This window comes from Mobula birostris, chromosome 5, assembly GCF_030028105.1.
Source record: "Mobula birostris isolate sMobBir1 chromosome 5, sMobBir1.hap1, whole genome shotgun sequence".
In the NCBI taxonomy this organism is placed as follows: domain Eukaryota; kingdom Metazoa; phylum Chordata; class Chondrichthyes; order Myliobatiformes; family Myliobatidae; genus Mobula; species Mobula birostris.
This window is the reverse complement of record NC_092374.1, coordinates 129,940,813-129,962,868: the sequence shown is the minus strand read 5'-3', so window position 1 is coordinate 129,962,868 and position 22,056 is coordinate 129,940,813. Positions and strand designations below refer to the sequence as shown.

The window sequence follows — 22,056 nt, the reverse complement described above, 5'->3', positions numbered from 1 at the left end:
AATTAAGCTCGACCATTAGTTCAACGTATCTGGGAGGAGAGCAAGTAGAATTCCACATTGCTTCTGCCAGTCTCTGGCTTGATCTCTAGCCCAATTACTGGAAGAATAATAAAACTTGGTTTCACAGTTTTCCCATTATATCTGGGAGGTGTCTGACTGATTTTTAAAGGATTGAGGCTTCTGCTTTTCCCTGATAAGTTAGAATGGGTGACAACAGGGACTCAATCAGGTAAGATTTCCTGCTCCTGCGCCTGGGGGTTATCCAGTACATTATGGAGAGTTGTGATGCCAAGTGCATACATGACTACCACAAGCCTATGTATAGGCCACATTAATAAAGAAGCACAGACCTTAGGAGGTAAACCTATTGTAGAATGGAAATGGACAAAGATTTATGGTTCCATGGGATTTTTGGCTGCCAGAGAAGTATCTGAAGTTGATACTGTGCCAAACAGACTTGTACAAATGAACTGCGCTATTTCTGAACAGATAAACGGGAGTTAGTGTTGGTGGCATTAATTTCATCAATGTAAACTTTAGAAATTTCAGAGTCATGACCTGTGGATTCCTCCTCTATAATTATCTTCTGTTAAGCAGCTTTAAACTAATGATGCAGCTTTAAATTGTATTTTTTGAACAAGGTATGATTTCAATTAACCAATATTCCATTTTCTAACTAACCAACTTTCAACTTTAAGCCAGCCTCATTTCATAACATTATCACTTTGTATTTCAGAAGGTCTGACTAATTTTTCCTTATGTTTATTTATGACTGTGACTGCTTTGAGAATAGTTAATATTAATTTTCCATAATATTGTCTGAAGTTTTCTTTAACGGAACTACATATGTAGTTTGTTGCAGTCTGTGCTTTTCTGTTTGTTGGTGTGCTCACAGTTTGCCTTTTCTCTTTTGATCTACACTTTCTGTAGATCAAATACAAGGAAGGTATTGGGCATGGAACTGCAATCTCTGACCTGCCGGAGGTGCAGCGTATAAAGGAGACACAGAAGAACATCAGCTCGGTAGCTGCTACTTTGATTTCCTGTGCTAACCAATTATTTCACCCCAATAACTATCCATTTCTACCACAATGCTAAACACAAGTTGCACAACTCTCTCCTCTTGCTTCCTCATCTCATGTTTATATTTTCAATATGCTAATTTGTGAAATGAGTGACCTTTTGTGTAACTTACATTGGGGCTGTGCCAAGTATTATAAATAATTCAATGATATGCAATAGAAGGCTTCTGTAGGAATGTGAATTAATTTTAAACTACCTTTTTAATTTAAAAACATAATCCAGGAACAATGAACAGATATTCCACTGGATTTTGCTCACTTAGGAACCATTAATTTGGGATCTTTTGGAAGCAGTTTTCCAATGGATTTGGGATCCTTTATAAACAATCTTCCATTGGATTTGGGATTCACTAAAACCAATCCTCCACCATATTTGGGAGTCACTGCATCCTCCATCAAATTTGGGATATTTTAGCCATAAGACCTTAGGAGTAGAAATAGTAGAAATAGCCAATTGAAAATGTTTCACCATTCCATCATGACTGATTTACTATCCGTCTCAACTATATTCTTGTCTGCTCACCATAACCTTTGACTCCTTTACTAATCAAGAACCACTGCTTTAAATATACTCTATGACTCTATCTCCACAGCAATCCATGGCAATGAATTCTGCAGATTCACCACCCATTTTCTAAAGAAGTTACTCCTCATCTCCGTTCTAAATGTATCTTCCTCTATTCTGAGGCTGTGCCCTCTGGTCTTAGACTTCTCCACTATAGGAAACATCCACTTCAGGTCCACTGTAGCCAGGCCTTTCAATATTCAATAGGTTTCCGTGAGATCCTCCATTTTTACAATGATTCCTCCTCTAGATTTTACAACAACTCCTCAGGATTATTTGCACTAATCCTCCAGTGGATGGGAACTCTTTGGAACCAATCTTCCATTGGGGTTAGGATCCCTTGGGGACACTAGATTTGAGCTCCTCCAGAATTTGAATTCTGAACTTCCTGAAATACAACCCCTGATAAGGTTAATTTCATGCTGGATAGACACATTTTTTATACTTATAAATGTTATAAGATATCTGGAGTTATCTCATCAATGCATATCTGTGCTGAAGTGATTAACTGATCAATCAATATTAACATTTTTGATATGTAGGCTTCCTTGGATGGTAACTGCTATTAGGAAGCAGTAATTTTCTAGATTGAAGTTTGGCATAGCCCTGTCCTTCCTTTCTCATCCATCACCTTCTTGCTAAATCCATCTCATCGTTTTCAGTTGAAACTAATATTCTTTTTTCAATAACTCATGATTTTAAATTTTGATTTTGATTTTATTTCTGTTAAGTTGCAAAAGACTGCTGGATTTTTATCTTGTTATTTTGGGTGCTTTTTGCTTCTGCAGATCTTGTACAAAGAAAACCTGGGTAAAGGGACCTCAGTGGTATATACACCAGAGATGCAACGCGTTAAACGCAATCAAGAAAACATTAGCTCGGTACTTTCTGCAGCTTTAAGAACAGAACCATTTTCAGTGTTTTCTGTTGCATTCTAACCACCCCCATTTTTATCTTGATGCTCTTTTAAAAATTCTTAATATCATATTGACCCACGGCATTTCACTTTGAATGGCTAGTGTGCCACTGACATGAACTAAAACCCTATATGGTAGTAACATTGGGCTGCCCAGTGCCAACTAAACTAGTTTATGGCGTGAGAGGGAAAACACAGAAAAAGACCTTTTATTGCAGGTGTTCGCAACCTTTTATATGCCATGGACCTCTACCATTAACCAAGGGGTCTGTGGGCCCCAGGTTGGGAACACCTGGTTTGTTGTTCTCATTGTTTGATTGTTTTTCAGCTACTCAGTTATGGAAATGTTAACGCTGAAGTAGACAATTATCGAAATCATTGTAATGCACTGAAACTGTAAACGTGGAGAAAAAGACTATAGTCACAGAACACTACAGCACAGAAACAGGCCCCTCGGCCCATCTGTTTCGTGCTAACTTATTTTACTGCCTAGTCCCACCTACCTGAACCATAGTCTTCCATAACCCTCTCATCCATATATCTATCCAAATCTTTCTTCAATATTGCAGTTGAATCTACTTCCATTGGCAACGTGTTCCAGACTTGCACCACACTCTAACTGAAGAAGCTCCCCCTCAGGTTCCTCTTAATATTTCACCTTTCACCCTAAACCTATGGCATCTAGTTCTAGTCTCACCCTACCTAAGGGGAAAACGTCCACATGTCTACAGGATACCCCTCATAATTTTATATGCCTCTATAAGACCTCTGCTCATTTTAAGGCCCTGAGACCATAAGACATAGGAGCAGAATTTGGCCCATCGAGTCTGCTCTACCATTTCATCATGGCAGATCCATTTCCCTCTCAGCCTTAATCATCTGCCTTCTTCCTGCATCCCTTCATGCCCTGACTTAAGAATCTATCAACCACTGCCTTAAATATACCCAATAACTTGGCCTCCACAGCTGCCTATGGGAATGAATTCACCATAGATTCACCACTTTCTGGTTGAAGAATTCCTCCTCATCTCTATTGCAAATGGATGTCCCTCTATTCTGAGGCTGTATCCCCTGGTCTTATAGACTCCCCACACCCTGGGAAACATCCTCTCCAAATCTACGCTATCGAGGCCTTTCAACATTCAATAGGTTTCAATGAGGTCACCACCCCCCCCTCCCAATTCTTCTGAATTCCACTGAGCAGAGGCCTCACCCTATAACTCAGGTCCTCCTGTCCCGGCAAATTCCCTGTAACTTTTCTCTGTACTCTTTCAACTTTGTTTACGTCTTTTCTGTAGGCAGGTGACCAAAATTGCAGACAATACTCCAAATTAGGCCTCACCAATGTCTTATACAACTTCAGCCTGACATCCCATTTCCTGTACTCGATATTTTGATAATTCTCCCTCTACCATGGTCTTCATATAATGCCTTGCCAATGCTCATGACTGTGGCAGTGCTGGCACAGGGTAGTATGTAGGGTTATTGGAAAATCGAATGTTTTTGGGCCTAGATGGGTATTGGCAGAAACCTGTGAGCAAGTGACTGTTCCAGTTGTGAAGCATGTTCTGAGGTAAATGAAAATTTCCAGCTGGCATCAGGGAATGAAAGATGGCGTCATTCTGATTTATTTGGCTTTTTTTTTGTTTACAGTTTTAAATAAACAAACCTTGACTATCAATATGGATGTAATTTTAGAGAAAACACATAATCACCACTAATAAGAATGCTACATGATTTTGCACTTCCACCACCGAATACCAAACAATTGGACATGAAACATTGTGATATCATACAGAAATATACTATTGTTTTTTCCCTCTTGTAACTTAAAGCCAAAGACTGAAAATTAAACTCATTAACTCGCTTCAGTCATACTCCTAACCTCAAAGCAGCTAACCCAGCACCCCAGTGCAGAGTTGTTAGATAAGTTATGCGTATCTGTCATGTGGAGGTTGCACTCAGCATTTCACTCTTGACCTTGCAGGTTCTGTACTCCGACAGCTTCCGCAAACAAGTGCAAGGCAGGGCGTCTTATGTGCTGGACACACCAGAGATGAGGCGTGTACGGGATTCTCAGCGCAACATATCTACGGTATGTTTTTCCTGTTCTCTAGATTCCAGCAAATGCCCTCTCCCTCCCCCTCCCCCCCACCTCTCTCTCATGTTTCTGTACCTGTGGTAATGGCTTTTGTATTGTCTTTTTTCCCCGATAGTTAATAATGAATTTCCCAAAGGGGTTTTTTTAGTGTGGCGCGTGGCCAAGTGGTTAAGGCATCGGTCTAGTGATCTGAAGGTCACTAGTTTGAGCCTCAGCTGAGACAGTGTGTTGTGTCCTTGAGCAAGGCACTTAACCACACGTTGCTCTGCGACAACACCGGTGCCAAGCTGTATCGGCCCTAGCGCCCTTCCCTTGGACAACATCGGTAGTGTGGAGAAGGGAGACATGCTGCATGGGCAACTGCCAGTCTTCCATACAACCTTGCCCAGGCCTGCGCCCTGGAAACCTTCCAAGGCGCAAATCCATGGTCTCATGAGACTAATGGATGCCTATTAAAAAAGATCTCTTGAACTAGGCATATTTACCCTAATATCTTGTTCCATAGGGTCATATAGTCTGGAACCAGACTGTTAGGTCCACCATGTGCATGACAATCATCTCTACTAATCTCTTTTTACAGCGACTGAACTATGACATTGAATGCCCTGATAATTCATCTGCTCGTGTACATACTTAGACCATAACACCATAAGGCATAAGAACAGAATTATGGCCATTTTGTCCATCGTATCTGCTCCACCATTCCATCGTGGCTCGTTCATTATCCCTCTCAACCCCATTCTCCTGCCTTCACTCTGACACCCTGAATAATCAAGAACCTATAAACCTCCTTTAAGTAAACCCAGTGACTTGGCCTCCACAGCCAGCTGTGGCAATGAATTCCACAGATTCACTACGCTCTGGCTAAAGGCATTCCTCCTCAGCTCTGTTCTAAATGGATGTCCCTTTATTCTGAGGCTGAGACCTGTTGGATCTGACTGTTTAATTCTTAAATTAGACTGCTTAACTGTTATTTTCTCTGCAGCTTAACAATTGTCTGCTTATACTTTATATAGTTCTTATTTGCATGTCACAGTTTAATATGCCTCCTACTGGTTACAGTGGGTATATGCAGTGGTTCACGGTGTCCTCTAGTGGTCATACGGTATAATTCTAGAAATTTTCTTGGTACTGCAATGTTCAAACAGGGGGTATCTTATTGGTTGCCTCTTATCTATGAATTTGAATGGAATTTTTCCTCATCTATGGGTATAAAAATAGCTCCTCCATGCTTAGCACCATCTCAGCTTTTTGTCGTTCCCTTCATTTAGTAGACCACTCTCATTGTTCATTTCAATTTTCTCTTTCTTCTATTGGCTTAATAAAATGATTGTGAAGCAACAAATTTTCACGCTTTTTTCCTGACTTTTGAAAGAACCTTAGATTAAAATATCAGAAGCCGAAAGATCTCTGACCTTAGACTCACCCACTATAGGAAACATCCTCTGCATATCCACACTCTCCAAGCCTTTCAATATTTGTACTCCAGTTAGTACAAGCCCAGAGCCATCAAAAGCACCTCATATGTTAACCTTTTCTTTCTCAGGATCATTCTCGTGAACCTCTTCTGGACCCTCTCCAATGCCAGCATATTCCTTCTTAGATAGGGGGCCCCAAAACTGCTCACAAGAATTCTTGAGTGCTACGAGCTATCCTACCTTCACCACCCTTTTGTCAGTATATCTGAGCTTCCAACAAGTCTCTGTGTTAGACACAGAACAGAACCTTCTGAACCTTCCTTCCCATACCTTAAGACTGTCCATGTCTGTTATGGTTATTTAGCTCATAAATGTTCATACTTCTGTCAAGTCTGTTCTTCTGAAATACTTTACCCCTAGTCTCCCTGCACTCAAGTTTGATGTCCCACCTAATGAACTCCTGTATTCTGAATGCCTTACCTACCAATGATGCCTTGAAACTGTGCAGACTTGTACACCAAGGTTCCTCTGTGAAACAGACAACTGAGGATAAATCACCTCATTCACTCAAAACTTTATCATGTGATTTTTTGAAGTTTCAATTTAATAACTCCTCACCTCATAGAAAGAGATAAGACTGTGACCCTTCACCTATTTTCTTTCCTGTTCATAGAACAGTGCAGCATAGCGCAGACCCATGTCAGCCATCGATGTTGTGCTGACCTATACAAGCCTGCTCCATAATCATTCTAGCCCTTCCCTTCTATGCAGCCCATAACACTCCATTTTTCTGACGTCCAAGTGCTTACCTAAAAGTCTCTGAACTGTCCCTGTTGTATTAGCCTTGACCACCACACAAATATGCATAAATGTGTGTGGATAAATATTTTTGTGTGAACTCAGTGTAATCTATTTCACTGAAATTGTGTTTAGTGTGGATTGGAATAGTGTAATAAACTAAAATATGAAGTGGTATGCAGAACCTTTGTATTTTTTTTTGCTGTAGCCTTGTTTCAAAATTCCACTTTTTTTTTGTTGTCCACTTGATCTAGTGTCAACCATAAAGAGTTCCAGTGTATGGCTGGTGACATAGTCAGTTCCTAATCTGCCACGAATGCTGGAAGATTGCAGTGGGTCCAAAAAGGTCCCGATGCAGGGTCTTAACTTGAATTGTTAAGGTATACCTTTTACCTCCACAGATGCTGCTTGACTGTTTAAGTTCTTCCAGCATTCTGTTCCTTGTTCCAAACTCCAGCCCCTTTGCATTTCATAACAGTCAGCAAATTGTTAGAGACTGCCCAGTAACGGTTTTCCTCACACTTGAGGAAAAGGTTAGGGTTCAGCCCACTACTCCTTGAGGTTTTACTCACCTCTGCACTGAACTGACTCTTCAGCTGCGGCCTGCGAGCATCAGCACTCGCCTCAGTGCTAAACCTGGCTCCATGGCTGGGGCCTGCAACTATCCGGCTCTGAACAGGCTCCGTGGCCGTGTCCTGCAGCCATCAGGCTCTGAACTGGCTCCATGGCTGTGTTCTACAGCCATCAGGTTCTGAACTGGCCCTGTGGCTGTGTCCTGTAGCCATCAGGCTCTGAAATGGCTTCGTGGCCATGTCCTGCAGCCATCAGGCTCTGAACTGGCCCTGTGGCTGTGTCCTGTAGCCATCAGGCTCTGAACTGGCTCTGTGGCCATGTCTTGCAGCCATCAGGCTCTGAACTGACTCTGTGGCTGTGTCCTGCAGCCATCAGGCTCTGAACCGGCTCTGTGGCCGTGTCCTGCAGCCATCAGGCTCTGAACTGGCTCCGTGGCTTGTGTTCTACAGCCATCAGGCTCTGAACTGGCTCCATGGCCATGTCCTGCAGCCATCAGGCTCTGAACTGGCTCTGTGGCCATGTCCTGCAGCCATCAGGCTCTGAACTGGCTCTGTGGCCGTGTCCTGCAGCCATCAGGCTCTGAACTGGCTCCGTGGCTTGTGTTCTACAGCCATCAGGCTCTGAACTGGCTCCATGGCCATGTCCTGCAGCCATCAGGCTCTGAACTGGCCCTGTGGCTGTGTCCTGTAGCCATCAGGCTCTGAACTGGCTCCGTGGCCGTGTCCTGCAGCCATCGGGCTCGGTGGCGGTGGACTTACTTTCAGGATCTCTGTAATTCATTTTCTGTGGACTGTTTGCTTGCTTTTTTATCGTTTGCACAACTGGTTCTTTCTTTTTTATACTTTGGATGTATGATTGTTTGGGTTTTTTCATGAACTCCATTGTGTTTTTTTCTGTTTTGTGGCTGCCTGCAGGAAGACGAATCTCATGGTTGTATGTGGTATACATAGTTTGATAACAAATGTCCTTTGAAACTTTGTGTGGCTCAGATCCTGCAGTAGTCCTGGGCATACTGCACTGAAGTCAATTGGAGTAATATTGAGTGACGCAATAAAGCTATTGCCTTTCAAAGTCAAAGTAAATTTATTATCAAAGTACGTTTATGTTACAATATACTACCTTGAAATTCATTTTCTTGCAGAATGAATTCTCCCCTTCTAATCAGAGATTTTTGCATTTAAGCATTCTAATGGATGTGCCAGTTCTGTTGCCTTGTTTTTTAATAAGCCAGCATTTTAGTTTTGGCTAGTTTATGTGATTAATTCAATCTGTAGAGCAGGTTTACTCATTGGCAATGTATTTCTAATATTAAGGTAAAATACCATGAAGACTTTGAGAAGACCAAGGGAAGCTTCACTTCTGTAGTTAACGATCCCATCACGGAGCGTGTGAAGAAAAACATGCAGGATTTCAGTGACATAAGCTACCGTGGAATCCAAAGACGGGTTGTGGAGATGCAGAGGCGACGTGTGGAAAACGAAGAAAGCCTCACAGGTCTTTAGTGGGCATGAATAATTTTATAACCCATTCTACTTCAATCAGATAGTTACAAAAACAGAGAAGTGTACATTTTGCCATGTGTCCCCTCAGACACTGATGACTGAGGAGTGATTTGCTCAAGGTGATTAAAAATACTGGAAGAGTTTTACATACAGCTCTGGTCACCCCACTATAGGAAGGATGTTGAGGCTTTGGAGAGGGTGCAGAAGAGATTTACTAGGATGCTACCTGGTTTAGAGGTCACGTACTATCATGAGAGGCTGGACAAATTTGGGTTGTTTTCTCTGGAGCACCGGAGGCTGTGGGGAGATCTGATAGAGGTTTATAAGATGATGAGAGGCATAGACAGAACAGACTGGGAGCACCTGTTCCCCAGGTTTGAAATGTCTAATACCAGAGGGCATGCATTGAAGGTGTGAGGGAGTAGGTTCAAAAGGGATGCGAACGGTAAGTTTTTTTACTCCAAGTGTGGTGGATGCCAGGAATGTGCTGCCTGGTATGGTGGTAGAGGCAAATACATTATAGGCTTTTAAGAGCTGTTTGGATAGGAACATGGATGTAAGGAAGATGGAGGGATATGGACATTGAGTAGGTAGGAGGGATTATTGTTTGGGTGTTTTTGAAAGTGTACTGGAGAACAAGTGTAAGGGAGAACAAAAGAATTGTTACTGTGGATCTGATGCAGCACAAAAAAAACACAATGAGATAAAGAAAACAATAATTAAAAAACACAATAAATATAAATACTCAACACAACTTATATACATAGATTGATTGTATGTCCATAACATGATGCTAGATGCTGGAGTGCCTGCACACAAGGTGACTGTCACAGGAAATGATAAAGTAGTGGTAGTTGGGGGAGTGGAGGTGGGTTAGTGGGTGAAGGTGTTGATCAGTCTTACCGCTTGGGGGAAGTAACTGTTTTTGAGTCTAATGCTCCTGGTGTGGATGCTATGTAACCTCCTCCCTGATGGGTGTGGGACCAACAGTTCATCAGCAGGATGGGTGAGATCCTTCATGATGTTACTGGCCCTTTTCCAGCACTTTTCTGAGTACATGTTCTTGATGGCAGGTAGACTGGTGCTGGTGATGCATTGGGCAGTTTTGACTAACCATTGAAAAACCTTTTTCTGCAGTTTCTGTACCATGCAGTGATACAGCATGCTAGGATGCTCTCTACTACACGTCTGCAAAAGGTTGTGCATATTGGTGAGCACAGGCCAGCTCTTTTCAGCACCTTCAAAGTAAAAGGTGTTGGTGAACTTTCCTGATTGTATATGATGTGTTCTGGGACCATGAGAGGTTGTGTAAGATGTGCATATCCAGGAGTTTGAAACTGCTTGCTGTTTCCACTGCTCTGCCGCCAATATAAAAGGGGGTGTGAATGGTGCGAGTTCTCCTGAAGTAAATAACCATCTCCTTTATCTTGATGACAATGAGGAAGGGGTTGATTGCCTGTCACCAGACTTCGAGCTCTTCCACCTCCTCCCTCTAGGCATCTTGGTGGTGGTGATAAGCCCCACCACTGTTATACTTTATACTTTATTGTCGCCAAACAATTGATACTAGAACGTACAATCATCACAGTGATATTTGATTCTGCGCTTCCCGCTCTCTGGATTACAAATCGATAGTAAGTATTAAAAATTTAAATTATAAATCATAAACAGAAAATAGAAAAATGGAAAGTAAGGTAGTGCAAAAAAAAAACCGAGAGGCAGGTCTGGATATTTGAAGGGTATGACTCAGATCCGGGTCAGGATCCGTTCAGCAGTCTTATCACAGATGGAAAGAAGCTGTTCCCAAATCTGGCCGCACGAGTCCTCAAGCTCCTGAGCCTTCTCCCAGAGGGAAGAGGGATGAAAAGTGTGTTGGCTGGGTGGGTCGCGTCCTCGATTATCCTGTCAGCACTGCTCCAACAGCATGCGGTGTAAAGTGAGTCCAAGGACGGAAGATTAGTTTGTATGATGTGCTGCGCTGTGTTCACGATCTTCTGCAGCTTCTTCCGGTCTTGGACAGGACAACTTCCATACCAGGTTGTGATGCACCCTAGAAGAATGCTTTCTACGGTGCATCTATAAAAATTAGTGAGGGTTTTAGGGGACAGGCCAAATTTCTTTAGTTTTCTCAGGAAGTAAAGGCACTGGTGGGCCTTCTTGGCAGTGAACTCTGCTTGGTTGGACCAAGACAGGTCATTTGTGATATTGACCCCAAGGAACTTAAAGCTTTAGACCTGTTCCACTTGCGCACCACCAATGTAAATTGGGTCGTGTGGTCCGCTACTCCTTCTGAAGTCAAAAACCAATTCCTTCGTCTTGCTGACGTTGAGGGATAGGTTATTGTCTTCGCACCATGCCACCAGGTTCTTAATTTCCTCTCTGTACTCAAACTCATCATTACCTGAGATATGGCCGACAATTGTTGTGTCATCAGCAAACTTATATATTGATTTCAATGGAAACTTGGCTACACAATCATGGGTGTACAGTGAGTACAGCAGGGGGCTGAGTACACAACCTTGTGGGGCACCGGTGCTCAGAGTGATTGTAGAGGAGAGCTTGTCCCCTATTTTTACAGCCTGGGTCCTGTCTGTGAGGACGTTGAAGATCCAGCGGCAGATCTGAGTGCTAAGGCCTAGGAGCTTAGGAATCAGTTTATTTGGAATGATGGTATTAAAGGCAGAGCTGTAGTCAATGAAAAGGAGCCTTACGTATGCGTCTTTATTCTCCAGGTGTTCTAAGGAGGAATGTAGGGCCAGAGAGATGGCATCTGCCATTGACCTGTTGCTCCGGTAGGCGAATTGCGAAGTGTCGAGGTTGACCGGTAGGCTGTGGTTGATGTGTGCCATAACCAATCGCTCAAAGCACTTCATAGCAATTGATGTCAGAGCCACAGGTCAATAGTCATTCAGGCATGCCACCTTGCTCTTCTTCGGCACCGGGATTATCATTGCCTTCTTAAAACACGAGGGGATCTTAGACTGAAGCAAGGAGCAGTGGATGTCAGCAAACACTCCAGCTAGCTCGCTTGCACAGGCCCGGAGAACCCGTCCTGGGACGCCATCTGGGCCCGTCGCCTTCCTTGGATTTATCTTCAGGAAGGCCCTTCTAACATCCTCCTCGGTGATGATGAATCTCGATGCCACCAGGTCCAGTTCATCCGGAGGGAGCGGGATGCTCCTCTTCTGTTCAAATCTTGCGTAGAATACGTTAAGTTTGTCAGGAAGAGAAGCGCCACAGTTATTGATATTCCCAGCCTTTTCTTTGCACCAAGTGATCTCATTTAGACCCTGCCATAGTCTACTGGCATCCCTCTGGTTAGCCTGTGCTTCCAACTTGGCTCGATATTGCCTCTTGGCGCCCTTAATGGCTTTCCGGAGTTCACGCCTGGATTCCGTGTAGCGACTGGTATCCCCGGACCTAAAAGCCACAGCTCTAGCCTTTAAAAGGGACTTGACCTCATAATTCATCCAAGGTTTCCGGTTAGGGAATACCCGGATCGTCTTGTGAGACACACAGTCCTCCATGCATTTCCAAATAAAGTCCGTGACAGCTGAGGCACACTCATTGAGATTAGCTGCCGAGTCCTTGAATACTAACCAGTCTACCGGTTCAAAGCAGTCACGGAGGACCTCATCCATTTCCTCCGTCCAATGCGACACTATTTTTGACACCGTAACCTCCCTCTTCAGTTTCTGTTTGTAAGCCGGGAGGAAGGGTACAGCCTGATGGTCCGATTTTCCGGTGAGGTCGTGGGACGGAATGGTAGGCATCCTTGACTGCTGTGTAGCAGTGGTCAAGTATATTCGGGCCTCTAGTGGGGCAGGAGGCATGTTGGTATAACTTTGGCAGCGCCTTTCTGAGGTTGGCCTGGTTAAAGTCCCCGGCTATAATGAGCAAAGCCTCCGGATACCTGGTCTCAAGTTCACTGATGTTGGCATACAGTGTGTTCAGAGCACACTCCATGTCCACCTGGGGTGGGGGGAATGTAGACCGCTGTCAGTATGACCGAGGTGAATTCCCATGGCAGATAGTAGGGACGACACCTCACCGACAGGTGTTTCAGGTCCGTAGGCAGACACCACCTCCCCTCCCCTTGCCCAAAGATGCCGTGCGGTCCATCCGATGGATCGAAAATCCCTCCAGTCGGATGGCACAGTCGGGGGTGGCAGGGGAGAGCCAGGTCTCGGTGAAACAGAATACACAGCAGTTCTGCATCTCCCTGCAGTAGGTGAGTCTCCCTTTAAGATCATCCACCTTGTTCTCTATGGCTGTTATCAGCAAACTTGACAATGTGATTACCTGGGTATTTGGCCATGCAGTCGTATGTGAGCAGAGGGCGCGGCAATGGTCTCCCCCATTCTTACATCACTGCCTTTGGGAAGTGTTTGATGTTATTTATTATTATTTCCTGAAAATGATGGAAACGTTCAGGACAGTCAGTAGAAGAAGAGCAGAACGGTAGTGTAGTGGTTAGCACAGTGCTTTACAGTACAGGCAATCTAGGTTCATTTCCTGCCACTGCCCAAGAGGAGTTTCTACTTTCTTCCTGTGACCACATGGATTTACTCCCACAGTCCAAAGACTTACCAGTTGGTAGGTTCATCGGTCATTGTAAATGGCCCCATAATTCGGATAGGGTTAAATCGGGGGATTGCTGGATGATGTGGCTTGAAGGGCCAGAAGGATTTATTCCACACCATCTCAGTAAACAAATAAACAGTTACACAAGAGGTGAAAAGTAGGAAGAAAATAGGTTTTATGGGTACAGAGAAAGGGAGAAAGATCAGAAGCAATGGTTCATGATGAGAGGCGGCAAGAGAAAGAGGCAAAGAAGTGGGATAATTGAGAAATATGAAAACAAACAGCCATTTGAGGAGGGGGTTACTGAGCTAAAGTAACAATTAATAAATTGAGAATGCTGGAAAGCTTCTCTTCCTTAAGCGGTCAATGACAAAAAATTGTTGAACGGATTATCCAATTGAGAAAATTTCTCCATCTCCAACTGTCTCTGCATCTTGTTTTTAAACTTTTCCCAACCTAATGAAACATCATTGAATTGAAATATCAACTTATTCTTTCCCCGAGTGCTACCTCTCCTTCTGGATAGTTCCTGCATTTTCTGTTATTATTTCAGATGTCCAGCGGCCAGAATATTTTGTATTTGTGTTTGATTATTTGCATTCATTTACCTTTCCCTATTCTGCTTTCTTTCCAGCACATTTCTACAATGTGCACTTATCCTATGTGTCATTAATTTCCCATGTGATACACAGTTCAGTGCTATAATCAGTCGCTCTTTGGTCCATTCTGCTTCAGATTCAAACTGAGAAGTATTCACCAGAGACTAGAGGCTCTCCTGGCTGATCAGCTATCTCACTGGAAATAAGACTGCAGATGCTGTAATCCGAAACAAAAAAAAAACAAACTGGCTGGAGGAATTCAGCAGGTCTAACAGCATCTGAGGTGGCAAAGGAATCATTAATGCTTCAAGTCGAGAACCTACATTTCAGATGTAGGGATTTGACAGATGCTGCTAGACCTGCTGACTTCCTCCAGAAATTTAATTTATCATTGGATATATTGACATCGATAACACTTTCTTTTCTCAGGCTATTATTTTCTTGTAAGCTGTAAGGGAGCAGTGTATAAATATTTAATTTTGCTGATGCATTCTTTTGGAATATTTTTAAATCTAACATAAAATACATTCTCATTGCATTGTGGTGCTATAAAGCAACTGGCACAGGGGAAATGGGCCGAATGGATCACTGCTGTGCTCTTCAGTCACATGAATCTATTTCAATTCCAGCATTATAAATGACTATTCCAATATACAAATCAGAACTATGGATGGAGACCTGTAAATAATGAAACATCCTGAGCTTGCTCTACAAATTATTAATGAATTGTCCTGACCGGTAAATAATTCATAAATTGTGTCTCAGGTTTGGCTCTCCCTCGTTTGTATTAGTAAAATCTCAAATGTATCATGAGAGGAAAGAAAGTGAGAGGGGCAGGCAAAAACAGGAGGGAGAGTCGAGTGGAGGAATAACAGGAAAAGAGAGGGGACAAAGGAGGATTGAGAGGAAAATCTTATATCAGAAGGAATAACTATCCCAGAGGAATCACTGGCATGGAGGGAAGTGAGTAGAGAATTACTGACAAGTCTGGAGGGGTTTGCTGATCTATTATCTATAAAGAGGACCTTATCTTTTTCAGAGGTATGTAGAGATGTTTGCTCTCAAAATACAAAACATGCCATTAGCTAGATCAAATTGTAAAGCCTCACTGTTTCAGGGCTGTGGGACATTGAAATCTTAAACGTCTTCTGGACTTTTGGCAGGAGTAAAATCATTACAATCTCCTTACACCATCAATATTTTATGTTTAGAAGAGCATTTTCCCCCACTTGTTACTAGAAGCTAAATGTGTCCTCCACTGTCACCCTAAGGCTTCCTGCAGGAACTGCAAGCTGACTCATTATTAAAAGAAAATTAAAAAAAAGGTACTGCTGTGATGGAGTTTTTATTATCTTCTTACCCTCCTCTTCTGTGGGATAAAGGAGAGATTTGCAGGATGGGGAAGGTGACTCTCTTCTTGCCCAAACTAAACTTTATGTCAGCTCAAGTGTAGTTACCCCATGACTGGATGGCGTTGCAGAACTGGTAGATCCCATATTTCCCTGAACTATTCTTCTGCTTGCTGGGAAGCTGGAATATTTCGGCAACAAGATCATTGCCAGACTCAGCAAGTCAGGAACTGGAAAGGGAATAATGAATGCTTATTTTCTGTTGTCTTCCCAGGAAGTACATAGTGAGAAGTTAAAAATGTACTCACAGGAAGTACATCTTCCCATGAATGCATTTCTAACCTCTTGTTATGTTTTCCTTCCTCTCTCTGTATCACCATCTCTTGTGTAGTGAACCTTGTCTGGCTGCAGACCACGTGAGCAAAGGTGACAAAGGTGACAGTTAAAAGTAAAAAAAAATATGCTGGAGGAACTTAGCAGGTCAGGCAGCATCTATGGAAATGAACAAACAGTCAACTTTTCAGACTGAGACCCTTCATCAGGACTGGAAAATAAAGATAAGTCAGAGCAAGAAGGTGGGGAAGGGAAGGAAGGAGTACAAGGTGTCAGGTGAGGGGCGAAACTGGGCGAGGGGGGGAGGGGGTGAAGTACAGAGCTAGGAAGTTGATTGGTGAAAGAGATAAAGGGCTGGAGGTGTGGGAATCTGATAGAAGGTAGAAGACCATGGAAGAAAGGGAAGGAGGGTTGGGGGTTGGGGGGGGGAGGAACCCAAGGGAATTGATGGGCATGTCAGGAGATAGGAGAGAGAGGGGAACAGGAATGGGGGAATAGTGAAGGAGGGGGTGGGGCAATTACCGGCTCAAAAATTGATGTTTATTCCATCAGATTGGCGGCTACCCAGAATGTTTTATCCCCGCTGGTTCAGACCCTTTCTACCTACATCAGTGACACTTCATACGATCTTGACCTTTTCAATGACTAAGTTCCCTGGCCCCAGTCGTCTCATTTTCAGTATGGATGTCCTGTCCCTATACACCTCCATCCCCCATCAGGAAGGACTCAAAGCTCTCACCACAGCCACCAGTTAAAAATAGATTAGATAGATTGTTAAGGGAAAGAGAATGAAGATATGGAAAAAGAGCAAGTATGATATGTTGTATATTTATAATTAAACATGTGACTAAATGAGTACAAGCGACACTAGCTGATAATCAACTACAAGGAATAGAAGCAGAATTTGGCCATTTGGCCCATCAATGTTGTGTGTGATTGAAATTCACATAGTACTGGATAAAATGCAATGGAGTATACATGGTATAATATGGGCGTAGTGGTTGTCCAGAAAAGGGTGTAGCACCTATGGTAAAGGGGCTTGTCGTGTCCATTCCACGGCAGTCACTCACCTTTGGTCCACATGGGAAACTCAGCTCTCACCTGTAGCTCCTAGTAGCTGTTTGCATGCAACAGCCACCACACTCTGGTGCACTGTTTCGACAGGTGAGGGTAGCCAGTGATGCCTCGTACCCTGGTGAGATAGGGATATGCCTCTCCTAGCATGTGAGGTCTGCTCTGGCAGACTGGGTGGATGAGATCTACAGTAAGATTCAGAAGCCAGGAAGGAGGCTCTGCCAACACTCCGTGGAGAGCAAAGTGCATGAAGAGGCACCAAAGAACTCATGAACATCCACTGCGACCGAGGAAGACCCCAGTTTATGATGACTAGTCATACCACTGGACCCTGACCTCCATGGTCGAGAGAATGGAACTGAGCCAGCGCAACAGCTTTACCATTTTAAAAACTCACACGCACAGGTTTCCTGTCATTGTCAGATACGATGGACAACCACCATGCACACTGTCATGAACCTATTGGTGCCTCCAATCCTAGGAAATACTTAACAACTGTACAATGCTGGCAAACAGACTGTCTCTAAATACACTTCAATCAGCAGAGATGACAATCGACTCTTATGACTGTAGTTTGAAGAAGCTCTTCAAATCACCTACTGAGCATTGGCGCCAACCACAGCACTCAATCAAGGAAGAAAAAATGGCTGTGGCATCAACGTCTCAGAGTGCACAGGAAGTTGGCAACCCCAAATGGACAACACAATTTAAATTAAAACTCAGTGGGATATTCGAGGAGATTCCATTAACCGGATATTCAAACACACAGAAGAGTTTAAGCAAGAAATTGAACAATATGGCAGCTCAGGGGAGGTAGGATATTGTAAGTGGCCCAGGAGTGAGCATATCAATCATGTATGCCCCTTCATAGAGTAAATGGAGAGGGTAGGAATGTTCTTCACCATATTCTTGAAGGCAAGCATAGAGAGCAAAGGAAGGCTGTGCTTTTGACCAAGATTGGCTAGGGATTGCTCTAAAAAGTCAAAAGGTGTTTTGTTTACTGAAAAAATGCAGAAATTGTAAGGTCATTTCAATTGAGACAATTAGTGGAATGACAAATTTGGCAAGAGGATTCAAAGGACAGGAGAAACATTCAAGAGCTAATATTGATGAATTAAAGATAGTGACAACTTCTTTGTCAGCTCTCTTGGTAAAAGGATGTGAGACCTTGTAGATTTGGTATCAGAAACAGGCCACAACTTTTGTTATACCTTCGCAATCTGCAATAAAAACAGGCATTTATTCATTCCGACGTAACACTCCACTTCAAATGCTTTGATCAATGGTTCCGTGAGTGTTCATAAGTATTGAAGTCATACATTTTTTCAAGTTTAACCATGAATCTTTAAGTTAATATATTCAAGTATCATACAGTGCCACATTCTACAACATAATTTGCTGGAAGATCACAGATGAAGCATCTCAGACCGAACGTGTTTGAATCTGCCCAGAACAAAGGAGCAAGTAGAGACAGCAGCTGAGACAAAAAAGCTTAACTGTGATTCACATCCTCACACTCATTGGGAAGCCGTTCAGACAACATGAGAAAATGTTGAAGTGGAGAAGAGGAGAAGATGGCGGCGCGACGGCCGCGCGCGTGGCCACTTTGGTGGTGATGTCTGTTATCTGTCAAGTAGGGGACCATGCACAATTCTGATTTGATGGAGATGGACGTGAGAGTACGGAGGAACATCTGGAAAACTTCTGAAATGCCCGCTTCGCTGCCGCTGCTACTGTGTGGTAACTGGAATCTCTGGAGCAGAAGGCCCTGAAATCCTTGGCTTTGCTTGTTTCAGCGGCTGGGGCAAGGTCGAAGGTGCTCGGCAGAGGATGGCGCTCGGGAGGCTGTATCGGAAAGGCAGTTTGGAAGCTTGCAGTTTTTGGACGGATGGACTCAGTGTCGGCTGCTTCCAGGGCACCAGCAAGTTGACGGTACCTAGAGGTTTATGGCAGGGAGCCTCTCCCTTTTGCCGCCTGCTATCGGGGACTTGGGAGTCGATCAACTCGGGGACTTTTGAGACTTTATTTACTGTGCCCATGGTTTGTTCTTCATCAAATTATGGTATTGCTTTACACTGCTGTAACTATATGTTATAATTATGTGGTTCTGTCAGTGTTAGTCTTTGGTTTGTCCTGTTTTCTATATCACTCCGGAGGAACATTGTATCATTTCTTAATCATGTATGCATTTCTAAATGACAATAAAAGAGGACTGAGTGTTCTCATAATCTAAATGAAAGAGTTAAGAACTACAAAGAGAAGTGATTGTTGTTATTTCTTTCTTAGACTAAAATATGCAGCATTCTGACTGACTTTACTATCAGCCCAAGTATCCTCTTCAAGCTGTATGTGTACTTGAGTACTGATGACATCATCAATGTGATGATTCTTTTTTGTAAGGCAGAAAATGTACTCACATTTTCTGAAGCTCCTGGTATCTCCTGGAGAATATCATCATAGTACTTACGTTCACAGAGCACCTCCAAGCTGCTTTTAATGTAGAGCAAATGATCCAGTTCTGTCTGACAATTTCTTTAAATAGAAATAAGCTATATAAAATGTGCCTATAGATTTCAGAAAGTTGCACAATAGTTCAACCGTTTATTTCTATAGATGCTGCCTAACCTGCTGATTCCTCCAGCATTTTGTGTGTGTTAATTAATCTGTTCTATATTGTAGGAATATCATCTTCATGAAGTCACAAACATCGTTACATGGATTGTTCTGTTAATTTAAAACATTAATTCCATTTTCCTGATGTGCATATTCCAATATCATCGTCATTCTGATATAGAATTCTGGTAGAGCAAGTCATCAGAATTCATGGCAAATTGTAAATTTATGATAAAGCAATAATTATGAAATAAATAAAATGTGAGCAGTTTATCTGATATCTGATATAATTCGGTTTACTCCATTTCTTTAGTCATCTAGGGATGTGAACTACACTGGCATGGTCAGCAGTTATTACCCAAGTTCTGGCTTGTTGGCTACCTCAGGCAGAAGAAAAATCACAACGTGGTTGTAGCATGAATGGATAATAGATTTCCCTCTGTAATGGATGACACTCCTAAATCAAATGTAGTTTTATTAAAATCCAGTAGTTTATTAATACTAACATTTTATGTCAGAATAATTTAATTAAATTTAATAACACCTGTGACATGGTAGAGTTCAAACCCAAAGATAAATTGTCTGAGCTGCTAGATTATTACTCAGATATGTTTCAGGTCAAAGGACCTTCATGGTTGTATTAAATAGATTTTCTTTCCACAGATGCTGCCTGATCTGTTTAGTACTGTCAGCAATTTCTGATTTTATTATGATATAACCTACCCTGGCCATTATCAATTGTATATTTAAGCCCATAAATTCTGTGTCAACAGGTCTACGTGTATGGCGTACAAATCCTGGCTCTGTCTTTGATTATGACCCAGCTGAAGACAACATTCAGTCCCGGAGTCTACATATGTTGAGCAGTATGTACACACCAATTTTTTTTTCTGTACAATAGACTTTCTGGCATGCTCTTTGTTGTTGCAAATTTGTTTTATTTTACATGAAGCAAGATTGTAAGTCTGTTTTACCTTCAATTAAGAATTAGATATTTAAGTGTAAAATTTGATTAAATTTTGAAAATGAGAAATACATTTGTGACTAATCATTGTAATAAAATAAAATACGATGGCGCTGATGGTGTTTTGAGATATTGTGCTGTTGGGCAGATATCAGAACTATTTGCTCACTCATTGTGATGTGCTTGCTTTCAGTTCAAGCCCAGCGTCGCAGCCGTGAACACTCACGTTCTGCTAGCGCCCTGAGCCTGAGTGGAGGCGACGAGAAATCTGAACTTTCTGAACCTGAACACACCATTAGCTATTACAATGGAAACAACTTATTCCAGTCACCATCAACCATAAGTTAGTAACCAAGTTTAAAATTAATTACTGTTCTATATTAAATAAGATAATGTTGCAGCCAGATCAAGTAAAATCCTTACTTCATTTACTATGCTTCCAAAAGTTTATGGAATATTTTTAATTAAATCTTTGACATTTGGTACAACTCATCAAATTGAATTTGAAGTATTAAAGATGTCAGTATTGGAAAAGGGAATAGAAGAAGACCTGGGTGTGTGGTTGAAAATGTATAATGGTTGATAGACTGAATGATTGATAATCCATGATTAATCTTGTGACATAGAAATCTACAGCACATTACAGGTCCTTCGGCCTACAATGTTGTGCCAACCATGTAACCTACTCTAGGAACTGCCTAGAATTTCCCTACCACACGGCCCTCTATTTTTCTAGGATCCATGTACCCATCTAAGAGTCTCTTAAAAGACCCTATTGGACCCACCTCTACCACCTTCACTGGAAATGCATTCTATGCACCCACCACTCTGTGTGGAAAAACTTAACTTATACCCATTTCCAAACACCTGAAAACTATGTCCCCTCACGTTAGCCAATTCAGCCTGGGGAAAAGCCTCTGATTATCTAAACAATCAATGCCTCTCATCATCTTATACACCTATATCAGGTCACCTCTCATTCAAGATTCAAAGAACTTTATTGTCATTCTAACTACACATCAGCTCTGCAGGGCAGAATGAGACAGCGTTTCTCAGGGGCAGTGAAATCATAACATAACAAACACAACACTAAATAATAAACATAACAATAAATAGTAAAACACAACAGCCACGTCAGTTGTAAGTGTCTAGTGCAAGTTAAAAGTGTCCAAAGCAGAGTCAGCTATTTAGCAGTCTGACTGCCTGTGGGAGGAAGCTGTTTAGTAGCCTTGTGGTTTTAGTTTTGATGCTCCTGTAACGTTTGCCTGATGGCAGAAGAACAAACAGTTCATGGAGAGGGTGTGAGGGGTCTTTAATGATGTACCGTGTCTTCTGGAGGCATCGACTCTGAAAGAGGTCTTGGACAGAAGGTAGGGAGACCCCAATAACCTTCTCTGCTCCCCTAACCACCCTCTGCAAGGCTTTTTTGTCGACAGCACTGCAGCTGGAGTACCAGGTTGTGATGCAAAAGGTCAGCACACTCTCAACTACACCTCTGTAGAATGTAGTTAAGATGTTAGTGGGGAGTGATGCTTGTTTAAGCTTCCTCAGAAAGTGCAATCTCTGCTGGGCCTGTTTCACAATC

General features: G+C 42.5%; 1 protein-coding gene across 11 annotated transcripts in view; it reads left to right on the top strand.

Moving 5' to 3' along the window:
• Positions 1–22,056, top strand: part of neb (nebulin) — a 355,138-nt gene that overhangs the window by 325,026 nt on the left and 8,056 nt on the right. For 9 of the 11 annotated variants that reach the window (XM_072258676.1, XM_072258674.1, XM_072258672.1 and 6 more), the window contains 6 exons: positions 931–1,023; positions 2,436–2,528; positions 4,551–4,658; positions 8,767–8,947; positions 20,281–20,373; positions 20,665–20,814. In XM_072258676.1, coding sequence (XP_072114777.1) covers positions 931–1,023; positions 2,436–2,528; positions 4,551–4,658; positions 8,767–8,947; positions 20,281–20,373; positions 20,665–20,814 — 718 coding nt within the window. The remainder of the gene's footprint in view (positions 1–930; positions 1,024–2,435; positions 2,529–4,550; positions 4,659–8,766; positions 8,948–20,280; positions 20,374–20,664; positions 20,815–22,056) is intronic. The other 2 variants (XM_072258677.1, XM_072258675.1) reach the window with 1 other exon arrangement.